The 15,277-nt window shown below is 42.2% G+C and overlaps 1 protein-coding gene across 1 annotated transcript; it reads left to right on the forward strand.

The window, feature by feature from the left end:
• The first annotated feature begins 1,036 nt into the window (after positions 1-1,036).
• Positions 1,037-12,730, forward strand: LOC147465264 (uncharacterized). Its single transcript, XM_086519192.1, has 3 exons — positions 1,037-1,465; positions 11,975-12,123; positions 12,286-12,730. Exons 1-3 carry the CDS (start codon positions 1,256-1,258, stop codon positions 12,428-12,430), a joined length of 504 nt encoding a protein of 167 aa, XP_086375318.1. The 5' UTR covers positions 1,037-1,255; the 3' UTR covers positions 12,431-12,730.
• The last annotated feature ends 2,547 nt before the right edge of the window (positions 12,731-15,277 follow it).

Genomic DNA, 15,277 nt, shown 5'->3' on the forward strand with positions numbered 1-15,277 from the left:
ATCGAGGCAAGGATATTGAACTGGATGATAACAATGCGGGCAACACTAAACCTCTTGTACTGACTCAAACTTTAGATAAAGTAATGAAAAGCTCTCTTTCTTATTGTCAAGGAGTCTAAGAAAGATGCACGCGTTCCTAATGAAATTAAAGATGAAACTAAAGAGGAGTTAGAACCTTCTAGTTTCCTAAATGAGTTTCAAAATGTGTTTACGGATGACATTCCCAAGGAGCTACCTCCCAATAGTAGACAAAATGATCATTCCATAGAACTTTTACGTGGTAGCTCACCTCCTAATAAGCCTCCTTATTGAGTCTCACCGGCTCAGCAAGAGGAGATTGTGAGGCAAGGGAACGAGCTTGTGGAAAAAGGAATGGTCAGGCGTAGTTCATCTCCATTTTTTTCACCTGTTATACTAGTACAAAAGAAATGTACATGGTGCTTGGAAGGCTTAGCTATTGCAAGCATGTCTTTACTTTGCCCTAATGATCTTTCATACTAGATTCGCAAGGTCTACTAGGTGCTTGAGAGATTAAGTTGTCGCAAGCTTGATTCATGGTATGCATACACTTAAAACTTATGAACATTCAAAAAAAATTGTAGAGTCAAAACAAGACAAAATTCTTTTTTCATACTTGATTCTTACCTTTGACTGGAGTCATTGTAAGTATTTACAAGGTTTACATTATCCTTTAGCTGGATGTCTTGCATCTTCAAAAGAATAATTCTTAAATTTGACAAGATATGTTGGATAGGCTTACCACTTCTTAAAACCTTGTCTTCATGTCGCATGATGCTCTCTGGTTGCAAAATCTCTTCTTGACCCTCAAACTCGGGTGGTTCACTGGTTCTTTGGGTGGCTCGCCCTTATAAGGTTTCAAGAGGCTCGCATGAAAAACCTGACAATGGGGTGGACAATAGTCTTCACGCGATCTAGCCCTTAGCTTGTTTGGAGTACCAATGCCAATTACTTATGGGCAAGTCTCCTAATTTCATCTATTGTTTGGCTTAAAATTTTGCTGTTGTACCCTTGCAGGAACCAAGGATCGATCAGGATACCGTCCTGCACTCAAGTGGTCACGGTACTAGCGTGAAGAAGGTGGTTAGAAAGTCCAGGTTGCCAAGCTGGGACCTTTGGAAGGTCGATTCGATTATGCTATTTTGACTCCTGCTGTTCCGGTCTTGTTCGTCGTCGAGCTGCGCAAACCCTACTCCTGGCAATCGCCATAGCCATCATTTTCTGAAGCTCCATTTACATGGCAGACCCTGGATCTCCTACTCTGCGTAACCTCTATGTGAAGACAGTGCCTCCTCCTGATCTTAACAAGAACACCTCCTGGTTTCAATACCCTGGCGTATGGACGTCCTACCTTCTCCTCATCTTTTTCGGATGGCTTGTGGCTCTCTCCATCTTTGGCTGCAGTGCAGGCTCCGCTTGGTCCATTGTGCACCTGCTCCATTTTGCGGTATGATTCTTTTACTCATCTAGCTTGAGAGAGAGAGAGAGAGAGAGAGAGAGAGAGAGAGAGAGAGAGAGAGAGCATCTTGATCATAGATTCTTGTTTTTGAAACAAATCACAGTGTAAAATTGTAGCTGCTTCATGTCTGAGCCACTCACATCATGCACATACATACTTGAATCACCAGGACAGACAGCCATTGGCTAAGGCCTAAAGATAGTTAGATAACCCATCGGCACCGTTTTCTTGCATCAATTCTTAGTATTTTATTTTTGATTCTGTCTTACCCTTGTGGAATGAGCTCGTTATTGTAATAAATACTGTTCTATCTTATTTTGATTTACATATACCTCCGCCTTGGACTTTCTTTTTCAACAGATCTTACTGCTGAATTTGCACTTTAGTTTTCTTATATTGTGGCTTCACGATGGGATACTGTATTGGATCAAGAACGCGGTTGAGCACTTAGCCATAACTTGAAACGCTTTAATAGGTTTTGTTTTTTAAGAAATGAAACTCCCTTGCCCCCCCCTTCCGCCCCCACAACAAAAAAAAAAAGCCCTTTTGAACCTGTTGTCTGAATTGGCACTTAAGTGGCGAATAGCAATTTTTTCCTTCTGGCAAATCTCTGAGTGCTCTTTTTTTTGTGAATTTGCAACCCCTTTGTGCTCTTTCTACACTGTGCACACTCCAGAAAGCGCAATCTAGAGCTTCATGCACTCTCTCTCTCTCTCTCTCTCTCTCTCTCTCTCTCTCTCTCTCTCTCTCTCTCACACACACACACACACACACACACACACAAGTACACCAATGGTTTGTTATGGTTTTGCCCTTGTGTATATTATGCCTGACATGTACATTCTTTATTTCATTTGGGGTTTCATAAAATGTTATGGAGGAAGCAGGGTAGACCACCAGGTTTGTGCGTTCCCCTTGAGGTAAGATGCTGCCCTCCGGACCTTGGAATGCTCTGAATAGCGTCCTCCGGAGTATGCGATGTGAAACTGCTTGATAAAAGCGAGGGCCTTGTGGGTATCCTTAAAACCAGAAAGAGTATCAAACTTTATTGCTTGCCCGCCCTCCTTGAAATCCTTGGGCTTCTTGCCGAGAAAATCATACTGGTTGGCTCTGTAAAAGTGCTTCCCTTTGAAAACATCGGCTCATCAGAATCTGAACTGTCCGAGGAAGAAGAATCCTCGTCTGACCCGTCAAAATACTTCCGAGATCTTCTACGGGATCGAGATTCGACTCTTCTTTGCCTTCTTGCTGCCTTTGCCATGTCTCTTAATCTTTCTCCTCGTCTTACTCTTTCTTCCCTCATCACTAGACTCGGAGGTAGAAGAACTGTCCAAGTTGTCAGAAGAAGATGAGGATGAACTAGAAACTTTTGGCTTCTTCAAGGCTGACTTCAGAGGTGATCGGATGACGGAACGCCATTTGGAATGCATCTTGACAAGCGGGTGCTTGGCCAAAAATTTCGCATGCCGAGGATCCTTGGAGTACTAAAGCATCTGCTGGGAACAAGCGTCAACCCATTGTCGTCGTTCCGTCTTCATCCTTTCGTACTCAGTAGGTGGAGACAGTCCGTACTCGCCCCTGGGAAAGCATTGCTATGGATTTCATTTTTGATCTTGTAACAGACTTGGACACTCCAAGTCGAGAATCTACCGCAACACCAGTAATTCACAGCTCACAATTGATTCGACATTGGCCCGGCGGAGTTCTGTGCCTAGAGATATTGGCCCCAAAGACTGGCGCCCCTTTTGGTATTTCTTTTTGTATTAACCTGTGTTCAAAGTACAAGAGTGCATGCAGGCGCTCACTCTCAGACTCTACGTCCAGATGCTGTGCAGAGTGGGAGGCCTGCCCACTTATTTAAAGGTTTACAAGGGATGCTAAAAGCAGAGCCACAAAAGCTTCAAAATCAAAAGCATTCACTCCCAAGCCTTCTTGAGTAAAATAAAGCAAATCAATATAGTTTTCTCTCTCTCTCTCTCTCTCTCTCTCTCTCTCTCTCTCTCTCTCTCTCTCTCTCTCTCTCTCTCTCTCTCTCTCATCTCTTGTGTAGAAAAAGCAAAGTCCAAAAGTTGCTGCAATTTGCGCCGTGATTTGCGGGCGTCCGTACAGCTTCCACGTGTCACCAGCGTCTAATCCGGAAATCCGCAACCAACCACGTCAGCCTTTCTGCAACTGCAATTTCCTTGCAAGAGTGTGTGTGTTAGGGTTATGCCAGGTCACCATTTTGTGACATACCCCCCTCTTGAAAGGATTGTAATCGCCCTCGATTACGCTTGCAAAACAGACAAAGGACATAAACTGTCTTAGCAGACACTGACTGTTAGTACCGACGCACTAGGAACACACATCTAGCACATGTACCAATCGACAGTCACATCACAGGATATCACAGGACATCACATGACAAATCACATTCAACATTCATTCGGATCTTAGACCATGATTTATCGGCAATGCAGGTAGCAATCGCATCTAGATCCACTCAGGACCTCATAGATGCCCGATTGACTAACCCCTATTGCAACCATGTCTATTTGAGACCATTCAGAACAAAATGCTGTAGTCATTTCTTCTATCAGTTCCTGCACTTAAACAAGTCAAGAACAAATTAGTTTCATATTCAGGAATTCCATTTCATAAAGTCATACAACAGAATAGTGTCAGCTCTCAATATCCCTGAAGCTCAAAGAGACATCGGTGACTAGTATATTCAAAAATCGAGGCATCTGCTGACAAAGGAGTGGAGTAACTCCCCTCTTGTGCAAAATCACTGCACCAGATCTCCGGCCAGCTGAATTTTGGGTTCCATTTGGAATAGACTATGCTAAACCAAAAGCTTCAAGGTAAAGTTTCACAATCTGAGGAGTATCTGCTAGGTCCCCCTCCTCCATCTACTTCGCATCCAATGCAAGATAGTTCTTGAATTTAACCAAGAATCGCCTTTTGACTTTACCCTTATTCTTTCTGTCCTTATGTGCCAATATCTGTTCAAGAACAAGGATCTCCTCGTTTTCTTCTACTTCGGGTTGCTCATCAGGCTCCCCATCTTTGGGCACATCACCTTTAAAAGGTTTCAAGAGACTCACATGAAATGCATTGTGAATCCTCCAAGTGTCTGGCAGTTTCAGTCGGAAGGAGACATCATTGATCTTTTCGGAGATCTGGAAAGGTCCATAGTATTGCATACTAAGCTTTGGAAAAAGCCTCTCATTTCCCTTTTTCTTTCTCAGGCGTGCCTTCTCAAAACGTAAGAGCACCCAATCATCCTCCTTCAATTTCAAATCGCGACGATGGCGATCTGCTGCCTTTTTCTGTCGTTCTTGAGAGTTCTGCAAAGCCTCGCGGACCTTGGCAAAAGCCGTATCCAAGTCGCGCGTGTACTCATCACCTTCAAAAATCTTATCTTTTGTGCTTAGAAAGGGTGGAACCTTCACAACACCTTCAATAATCTCAAATGGCGCCTTCCCCATCGAAGAGTATTGTGTTGTTGTAGGCAAATTCCACCAAAGGTAGATACTTTTCCCATTGAGTCCTCTGATTCGAGATGTAAGACTTCAATAAATCTAAAACCACTGAATTGGCAATCTCAGATTGCCCGTCAGTCTGTGGGTGTAAAGATGACGAGAACTGCAACCGCGTGCCAATGTTCTCCTAAATTGCCTTTCAAAACAAACTCGTGAATCCGGGGTCCCTGTCGGAGACAATCGTCTCGGACATGTTATTAATCTGAAAGTCTGGGCCACAAACAGTCTCGCTAAGTGACCGGCTTGATTGTTTTCTTCATTGGAATGAAATGAGCCTGCTTGCTAAATCTGTCAATAACAGTCCATATACCATCGTGACCACTTTGTGTTCTCGGGAGATCTAAAATGAAATCCATTGCAATACTTTCCCATGGGCGGGTGGGTATGGGCAAAGGCTGTAACAATCCCTGTGCTTCATGTTGTCAAACTTGACCTTTTGGCATACCAAGCAACTGCGCACAAACTCGTCCACATCCTTCTTGAGTCTTGGCCAAAAGAAGTATTTCTCTACCCCTTTCAAGGTGGTAGCAATGCCACGTTGACCCGTAAACGGTGGACAATGGCATTCAGTCATAATCTTTTCCCTCAACGGTTGTGTAACACACAACATGGTTTTTCTCATCAAGTAGCCATCCCGAATGGAATATCCCGCTACTGTCTCCTCATCCTGTATCCGTGTGAAAATGTTTGCAAAATCTGTATCTATGGCATACTGATCGACCATATCCTCGAAGCTCCTATGATGTATCGCGGAAATAGCCAGAACCAACGGCTTCCGAGACAAAGTATTTGCCACCAAATTCTTCTGTTTCTGAACATGGACAATCTGGAAGTGAAACTGTGACAAGATGTTCGCCCATTGTATCTGCTTTTTCGATAGCTGCTTCTGTGACAAGAAGTAACGTAAACTCTGATGGTCTGTGAAGACAATAAAATCCACTCCGAGTAGGTAGTGCAGCCACAGAGTAAGAGCATGGATAACCGCCAAAAGCTCTTTCTCATAAGCCGGTGTTGTCAATTCTGGCCTTGAGAACAATCGGCTCTCGTAGGCAATGACATGGCCTTCTTGCATTAAGACCGCACCCAGACTACGACCACAAGCATCACAATATACTTCAAATGACTTCTGCAAATCCAACAAAGTCAAAACTGGTCCCGTAGTCAATTTCTCTTTTATAAGTCTGAAAGGCAGTCACCTCTGTGGGTCCCCACGAGAAAGGGACTCCTTTTTGTGTCAAAATATGCAAAGGGGAAGCAACCTCTGCAAACTTTCTAATGAACTGCTTGTAGTACAAACACAATCCCAAGAAGCTTCTAACTTCATGGACCTTCTTCAAATCGGGCCAATCACGGATAGTCTCTATCTTGGTCGGATCCATCTACAATGTGTCTCAAAAAGTGTATCTCTGGTAGGAAAAATTCACTTTTCTTTGCATTAATCACCAACTTGTGATCTCCTAATGCCTGAAAGACTTGAATTAGATGATCTCTATGTTCTGCCTCATCCTTGGAGAAAACAATGATGTCGTCAAAGAAAGTGCCAACGAATAGTCTGTACTCTCTAAAAATCCTATCCATCATCCTGTTAAATGTCGCAGGAGCATTGGTTAAGCCAAAAGGCATCACCAAAAACTCATATAACCCAAAAGTCGTCCGAAAGGCAGTCTTGTAGGCGTCTCCCGGCACGATCCGGATCTGATGATATCCACTCTTCAAATCGATCCTGCTAAAGCACGAGGATCCCTGTAATCTGTCAAGTATATCATTGATCCTAGAAATCGGAAATCTGTTCTTGATGGTGATTTTGTCCACAGCTGAGCAGTATGGTGAATAGGCTGGACAAGACCCTTTGCCTATAGGTCTTTCACTTGGTTCATAATCTCTTCGTTCTGAGCTCGGCTCACACGGTAAGGTGGCCGGCTCGGTGGCGTGCTTCCAGGTATCAGATCAATGGTATGATCAAGACGAGCAGGTGGTAACTCGCCTGGCAGGCCCTCTGAGAAGCAATCGGTATGAGAGTGGAGAAAATCTTGGTGTTCTTTATCTAGTTCAGACATGTTTGTCCTATCCTCATCACTCAACTCTTTCAAAAAGATCGAGTAAACAAACAGACTAGATTTCATTAATTTAGAAATGGCCAAAGCCGATACAATAGGAACAGACTCGCCCTTAAGTTTTGTTAGGTGCAGCGCAATGATTGTTTGCACTTTGCTCAAGATGAGTGCTCCGAACTGTGCTCAAGGGTTCCTTTTAGTTCTTATGGAAGGTAGAGCCTTCCGTTCTTAATGGAAAGTGCTATGATCATAAACAAAGTGAATGGACATTTTGCGTGCAAGTGTATGAGACTGAGAGATAGAGAGAGAAGAGAGATACGACACCAGAGACGTTGTAAAACCCTCCTCCAAAGGCCCCACTCTCGTCGGCGAGAGCGGTCTACTTATGATTGCACAAAGTGGTACAATGTGGATGCAATGGACTGATGCAACTTTGACTATGCCGATGACGATGACGGTGGTGACGGCGACGACTTTAGGGCTGAAATCTGTGGTCTTCTAACTACTGAATTTCGGGGCTGTTTCAGTGGCTGAAAATGACCGTTTTGGCTGCGCTTTCGAAGGCTGAAAATAGGGGTCTTCTGCAACCAACTAGGGCTGAATCTGCTGCTGTCCAATAGGGCTGAAAACGCTGTTCTTGTGCAGCGATAAGGGCTGAAAACCAAAACGCTGGCTGTTCTTCCTAGCGTTAGTGAAAACGCTATGCAATCTGATGTGCTGGCGAAGACGGGAAGGCTGAAAACGCCAGGGATCTGGGGCTGACGATGGTATGCAAAAACGCTATGCAAGCTGGTGATGATGGCGATGATGCAACTGAAAAACGTTGGGGCTGATGTGTCTATGGCGAGAGTTGAGACCAAAAACGCCAAGGGTTCCTCCTGGGGTTCTGTTGAGAGAGACATGGCTTATTGAGGATGTAGGAATAGTAAGCGTAGAGAGAGATGGTGATGGTAATGAAGGGGGTTTCTTAGGCTGATGGTAGAGGAAAATTTAGCAACTAGGAGATGGTGAAACGAGAGGGAAAGAGGCTTTATTTATAGGGAAGTTGCCTCAAGACAAAAAGGGAAAAGTTGAAGAGGATTGTGACAAGTGTTTAGTAAAAGATAAAGTTAGTGTGACAAGTGTCCACATACTTGTCTCTTCCTCTGAAAGCTTTTAGAGTATCCACACACTTGTCTCTTCCTTTGAAAGCTTTTTGACAAGTGTCATCTTTTGGACAAGTGTCTTGCCACGTGTTCTCCTTTTGGAACCTTCCTTCTAGAATCTCCCGTTTAGAAGCTTCCATCTTGGAACTGCTAAAAACACACATCAAAATGGGTATCAAATGAAAGCTCATTCCGAGTACTATACGGTTTTTGCTTCAAAACATGGATTTAACATCTCTATGAGGAGATAAAAGCATTCAATGCATTCAGTCCACATATGCATAATGAGCAATCTTCATGATCATGCCATCTTATTGATTGTAACTGTCTTTTCTGGCATACCTAGCCCACACTCCAAGGCATCAACCCTTCTTATGTGCAAGTATGATCCCGATATGCACGAGTTATAAGTCACAGGCGCCCTGTTGGGTTATCTAGGTGGGAGTGTACAATATCTATGTTCTAACCCACTGCATGGGTCCACCATAATCTGTGACTACTCATCATTAATCATACTAATGTGCACTGTTCTAGCTATGTTGTTTTACGAAAGGAAAACACACTCGTAAAATTTAAGATTAATAGAAAAAGGATATAAGTTCTTTTCTATTGGGGTGTGACAGTGAAGGTGCACTGACTGTCGTCTAGATTTGTGTTGTCTAGTGCGTCGGTACTTAGAGTCAGTGTCTACTGAACTGGTTTATGGCTTCTGTCTATTTTGGCAGGCATAATTGAGGCCGATTACAATTCTTTCAAGAGGGGGGAATGTCACAAAATGATGACGTGGCATGTCCAATTGATGAAACCCTAAAGTTATAAGTTGGAATAAGTTGTTCCAACTTATAGGGTCTCGTCCGATGGGCCCCTAGGGACACTAGAAAATTAAAGAGAGACTCGCGCGGAAAATGTCTTGACGTGGCAGTTGTACCGACTCTCCGCAAAATGCACTGACTGGCTGACGTGGTAGGACGTGATTTTAAAATGAAACCCCGGGCCACTCTCTGGCTCAGTCTGGCGGCTGACGAGCAGAGCAGAGCAGAGAGGACCCTTGGGCCTTGTAACTTTGCTCAAGCATTAATACAAAAACAAATGTGTCGACTCAAGTGAACCGTGATTAAAGTTGTGGAAGTGTTTTTAAGTGATTCTCACATGTCGTATCAGATTCTCGATTTGGGGTATCCAAGTCTGTTATTGAGAGAGAAGAACCATTGCACGCTAGGCTGTTTTTCTGGCAGACTTAGGAGTGCTTCCTACTAGCCTTGCTTTATTTTTATAATTTGTTGGCGGCCGGTCATCTTTCAAAATGATGTGAACATCTGCAAAAGCTCAATAAAACCTTGTGAGTTTGAAAACTGATGCTACACAACACTTCCCAGGTGTCACTAGATGCAACTCTCATGCACAAATTCAAAGCAAACATAGATTCCTCGCGGGAAAGCACTTAAAATTTCCATTTTTTAGAAAAAGCTCTCAGAATCCATCTTAATTCTTGTGCTTGCGTCGTTACGCGTATTCTTTGTTCTAGTTCGGATTTCCTCCCATACCAATGGAATATTCCTTATCCGATGCACCTGTCACCCATCATATGGCGCATCGGGAATACCCACTTCCCGGTCTCTTCAAGTGAATTAACGATACAACCCCTTCACGATGCTTAATGTCACCCATCATATGACACCCAAAATTGTCCGTTTGTGATGGTTTTTACCAATTCCAGTAGATCTACAATTCCTAGCTTTTACGGTTCAAGTGTACACATTTAACTATTTAATTTTCAATAAATAGAAATTACTCAAAAAAAAAAAGAAATCTCTATTTAGCAACATCTCTCTGGCTTCTAAACAGTTGTCCTCAAGTGTAGTGCTTCTACATTTATAATGCAAGGTTACAATATGGAATTTGATTATGTGATTGCTTGATTTTATCGAATCTCTCAACTTTGACATATTTGAAACAACCAAATAGACTTGCATGTAGCACTGCAAGGAGTGCAATACTCCTGCCTTCATAGAAGATAAGACGACAGTGGGTTCTCACTGTTCCAAGGAATTGCTCATGAACCAAGAACAAAGGTGGATCCTATAGTCGAACGTGGTGCATCTAGATCTCTGTCCCAATCGGAATCACTCCATCTTTGAAGAGTAACCTTGCAATTTGTACCTCCATAGTGACTTCGACTCTTGCAAATACTGCAAGAGTTGGAGTGCGTGGCCGGAGAGCACCATGTGCGGATGAGAAGATGTGAAACACAACACAAACAAATTTGCAAACACTTTAAATACTTGAATTGAAAGAGAACTTAACACTTGAGACCATACGCAGTGAAGCGGAGTTTGCCACTCAGATGCACTGGCCCACAACTAGGCACCCCTTGCAGTATTTCTTTATTACTTGAGTTGAGTGTAACGCCCAGTCGTAAGTCTGAGTGGTAATGGCGCCCCCAAGGCACATATTTATAGGCCCTTGGCTTCTTGCTGTTACAACAGAGCTTGAAAGCTCAAAAGTCGACTGCTTTAAAATTTAGCGCCCTAAAAGCACCAAAAGGTCAGTGTTTTCATAAACTATCGCCCAAAAGCATCACATGAGCTTTTTCGTGATTCCTGTTTATGCGGTGAATCATGCGTGAATTCCACTGCAAATCCCATCTTAGATTGTGCTGCAAATTGAGGGCCTGTGCTCGTGGGTCTCGGCTCGGGTCTTCAATGGGTTGCTCCTCTCTTCAGGTCTGGTACAGGTGCTTCTGCTTGAAAGAGCTAAGAAATCCCACCAAAAAACTAACGGGGGTTGAATAGCCAAAGAAGAAAACCAAGTAGTTTTTGAAGCTTGGTAGCATCAACTATCTGGTTGAAGATCATACTGTGACAGCTTGGTGTTAAATTCCATCAGAGTAGAGACGAGCTGATAGTTGGTCATATCAAAAGCCTCCAATAATTCTTGGACATATTCCTACTAGGAGAGAAACATATCCCCCTTTGACTCTCAAGTCAGTAATCTAAGAAAGTAATGAACTAAGCTAAGATGCGTTATTCCAAACTCCTTTGCCAAGGTTTCCATAGTCCAACATATATGCTAAGTATGGCCACCTATAATAATTAGATCATCCACATGGAGGATAACCACCTCCATTAGTCCCCCTTATGCAAAAACATGCAAGTCTGCATAAGCAAAAGAATGATCAAAGCTACATCGTAGGGGGCATCAATCTTCTGGTACGAAGTAGAGGGAGTTTACTTTAGGCCATAGAGGGCCTTCCGCAACTTGTAAAGCTGGAGGCTTGAGTCTTATTTTTAGGACTCACTCAAGAGGTGGCTGGCCAGACATAGCTCGGGTGCGGAATTTCCTCAATTCTTATCAGCATTGAAGTAGGAACCATCATCAACTGCATCCTCATCATCAGTCTGCAAGTTCTCTTTTTCTTCAGATTGGAGTGGTCATCTCGATTGTGTGTCAGCATCTTGTTTTGAGGTGTCATTGTATAGAGAATCCAAGACTAGGAATGTTGATACTTTTCTATGAATTTATTGGAAGGTCTTAATGTATAAAATTTTGGCTGTTTGCAGGTCTTTAGATCTCAATAAATTCAAGTGTTCATTTTTAAGAGTCTGCTGGAGGATTTCAATTTTAAACTGTTTGCACTTCCAGACCTTCATAAAGTCTATTTCAACTGATACTCATTGGCTTTTCTAATGCTAAGTAATGCTAATGTGAAGAAAAATTTTGTTCTATCAAGAAATCATATTGGAATAAAGTGTAGTTGGTTTCGTGCATGCACAGATTACATATTGGTCCTTTCATTGGAAGAAAGGCACTCCTTTTGCCGAAGATCAAGGGATGTACAACAAATTGACATGGTGGGAACAAATGGATAATGGTCGGCAGCTCACTCGCAACAGGAAATTTCTGATGGTTGTTCCGGTTGTCTTGTAAGTATACCCAAAGGCTTTGCAGTAGCATGTTCTTTAGAGATGTTTATAAGAAGATTTCTTTTTCTTGTCTGTTTTTCCCTTGTTTTAATTCAGCATTAAGCTATCGGCAAACTGGTGTAGTATCTGAGCTGATTTAAGTTTTTGAATGCTCGAATGCAGATACTTAATTGCTTGCCACACAACAGACTACAGCAGTCCATGGCTCTTCCCCAACACGATTGCTGTGTTTGTGCTAGTAATAGCAAAGTTTCCCAACATGCACAAAGTGAGAATTTTTGGAATCAATTCTGATTATCCAACATAAGAGTAAATGAGTAGAAGAAATGGGCAAGAAAGGTTTTTTGAAGCTTGCTATACCGGGCTTTCGTCTGTGTGTGAAATATCTTCTAAAACACACAGAACTGGTGTACATGCAAGGTGCTGCTGTGAATTGTCTAGCTTGACATCTGAATTATGGCCCAGCCAAAGGTATGTATGGTGTACAGGTTTTGAGCGGGTCTTTTCGCCTTTGGAGTAGCATAATTTTTGCTCATACTTCATACAAACTGTTATTTGGAATGAAGACTTATTTACCAATGTCTTATGGATTAAAAGTTTCAAGACACTGGTTATGTCCAAGGAGCTCTTTGATTGTTTGAAAAGCCTCCAACAAAGAATTCTAGGTCTTTTAAATTTGTGTTGTTTTTTTACAGAGTAGATTTGGAGTTGATGGTTTGTCAAGCTGTATGAACCTTATCTGTGATTTCAATCAGTTGATGCTGGCGTACGTCTCGTTTGTATCCCTTATGTTGCTCCTTGTCGAGGTGCTGCATCTTTTTGTCCTTGTATTAATTGAGGGGTGGTGTGTGCAGGTCATTCTTGAGTGCTTTTTAGGATGTGTACATAGTTTTGAGGTTTGTTCTTTGAGCTTTCGAGTGGAAAGTTTTGCAGGTTCGTATGTGTAGTAGGTGTTCAGCCAATTGCCTTTATTTTTGAAGGGTAAATTTCTTATTTGCTATGGTCTAGCCGCATTATTGGAACTTGTTTCAGTGCCTATATATCCGAATCAAGTTTGACCTTTGCAAAAAAATTATTATGAACCTCAATTTCTTAATTTTCTTTCTACATAGCATCCCTTACTGTGGCATTTCTGAATGCTTCTATACGAAGGGTATTTTTTCATTTTGCTCAGCTACTTGGGTTCCTGTGGCCCCTTACCTTTTATGTCAATGGGGCTCCGAATTGGCTTTGCAGCCGTGGGGCAGAAGAGTATTAAAGCAGAAAAAAGTCATTGATGATTTCCAAGTAGTACTTAGTCTGCCGTTTTTGATGAGTGGAGGGATAGCCCCTCTTTCCTTCAGACTATCATTTGTACATTGCCATATTGCCTTCTTCCAAAGTCCTCTAGGCATTACTAGAGGGGGAAGTGTCACACCTTAGTGTACATAAGTATTGAAAGATGTGCATAACAATGGAATTGGTTATGAATAAATTATTGCTAGGCAGGTCACACAAGTCTCCTTGAATGTTTGTCGTTTATGTAGCAGTGTCGGTCATTCTCTACGGCAGTGACTGGCACAAATAACCCCTTCCCAAAATCTGAAGTGGCTGTGGACATTGAATGGCTACTGTATGCACAATCAATAGGATTCGACCTCATTGTTCCAGCCATGCTATTGCGGCTGGGATTTAAAAAGTAATATGTTTTTGAGTAGGATGGGTTGGCAAGGTGGTGTTCGGGATATCATTCTTCATGATTTTCATGTGATGGTACAAATGCGTTATATTTTTGGCCTTGCCCACCATTTACAGATTGTGATCTCTAATACCACTGGTCTTTGGCCCATCTAATGGCAGCAGACTTACCAGGCTGAGCTTGATTCCTTGATTAAACTCATATACTCTTATTTTGTAGTAACTTAAAGAAAGCATTTGAAAGAGAAGTAGGTTCCACACTTTTCTCGTTTCTCTGCATTCTCAGTTACTAGGCTCTCCGGACATGCTTACAATCTAGAAGATATAAACCATCATCCGGAATGCCCTCCCTTCTATACACTCTCTCTTTTGTCTGGTTCAAATTTTCTACACAATCACTTGATGTTTATGTGTTTATGATAACCGTTTTATGGTGGCTATAAAATTTTGAAAATTCCATTGCCTTAACGATGATAATGAGTATTTACGTGCTACAACTTTTAATAGCAACTTTTGTCTGCAAAGTTTCTTTTGCACTCTGTTTAATGAGCATGAAAAGATGTATTTAAGAGGTCTTACCTCATGGCTAGCATATTTGAGTCTTATCAATTGGTTACTTGTCTAATGAGTATGTGAATGCATGTAATTGGGCCTTCACTTGTGGAAGGGAGGTAAACAACCATACATGCATTTTTCTAAATCATGTTAAAGTGAAGCTCTTACTTCAAAAGAAGGAAGTATGTCATATGATCCATGCCTAGGATGTCGACAACCAGGCATACTCCTCACATCTAAGGCATCATACACAAAGAGCAACACACACACACACACACACACAAAGCAAGGAACTTCTCTATGTTTTCTATATTCTTGCCTATTGAAGCATTTTCAAACAAAATTTCTCCTTTTTATCATTGAGCCTTTTCTAGTGACTTGTTTTGCAACATTCCCGATTATCGTCCTCTTTGACCTCTTAAGCACCGGTATCTTCTTCTACCTTGACTTTGCCTCCATAAGTCGTATGATTATTATTTATTGCTATAGGCATGATTTTGGTTACCACCACTTTGCAACCGTCATCTACATTACTGTTGGAAAATGGGGATCGAAATGAGCCCAAATTAGAATTCGACTACCATAACAAATCTGTACAAAGCTAGATGACAAGGTCATCAAATGTATTTATGTTGGTTATGGTTATGGTTATGGTTGCAAGGGATACCGTTTCTTTAATCTTTTGATGCATGGCTGATGGTCGAAAGTCCATGGTCACTAGTCGAAATTCAATGGCCAGCGGCCGGCGTTCAATTGTTGGTTGGTGAGTTATAAGAGGACTTGTCTACCCATGGGCGACGACGTATAGACACATAGATGGCTGTCTCTCATGAGAGAGAGAGAGAGAGAGAGAGAGAGAGAGAGAGAGAGGACAGAGAGAGAGAGATGAAATGAAATGAAATGTTATATTAACGTCTTCAAA

Source organism: Adiantum capillus-veneris, chromosome 1 (assembly GCF_014529385.1).
Source record: "Adiantum capillus-veneris isolate H3 chromosome 1, ASM1452938v2, whole genome shotgun sequence".
Classification (NCBI taxonomy): domain Eukaryota; kingdom Viridiplantae; phylum Streptophyta; class Polypodiopsida; order Polypodiales; family Pteridaceae; genus Adiantum; species Adiantum capillus-veneris.

Coding starts and splice junctions, on each gene's coding strand:
- LOC147465264 (XM_086519192.1), top strand. CDS start 1,256: ATGGCAGACCCTGGATCTCCTACTCTGCGTAACCTCTATGTGAAGACA. Junction 1,466..11,974: donor TGCACCTGCTCCATTTTGCG/GTATGATTCTTT, acceptor GTGCATGCACAG/ATTACATATTGGTCCTTTCA. Junction 12,124..12,285: donor ATGGTTGTTCCGGTTGTCTT/GTAAGTATACCC, acceptor GCTCGAATGCAG/ATACTTAATTGCTTGCCACA.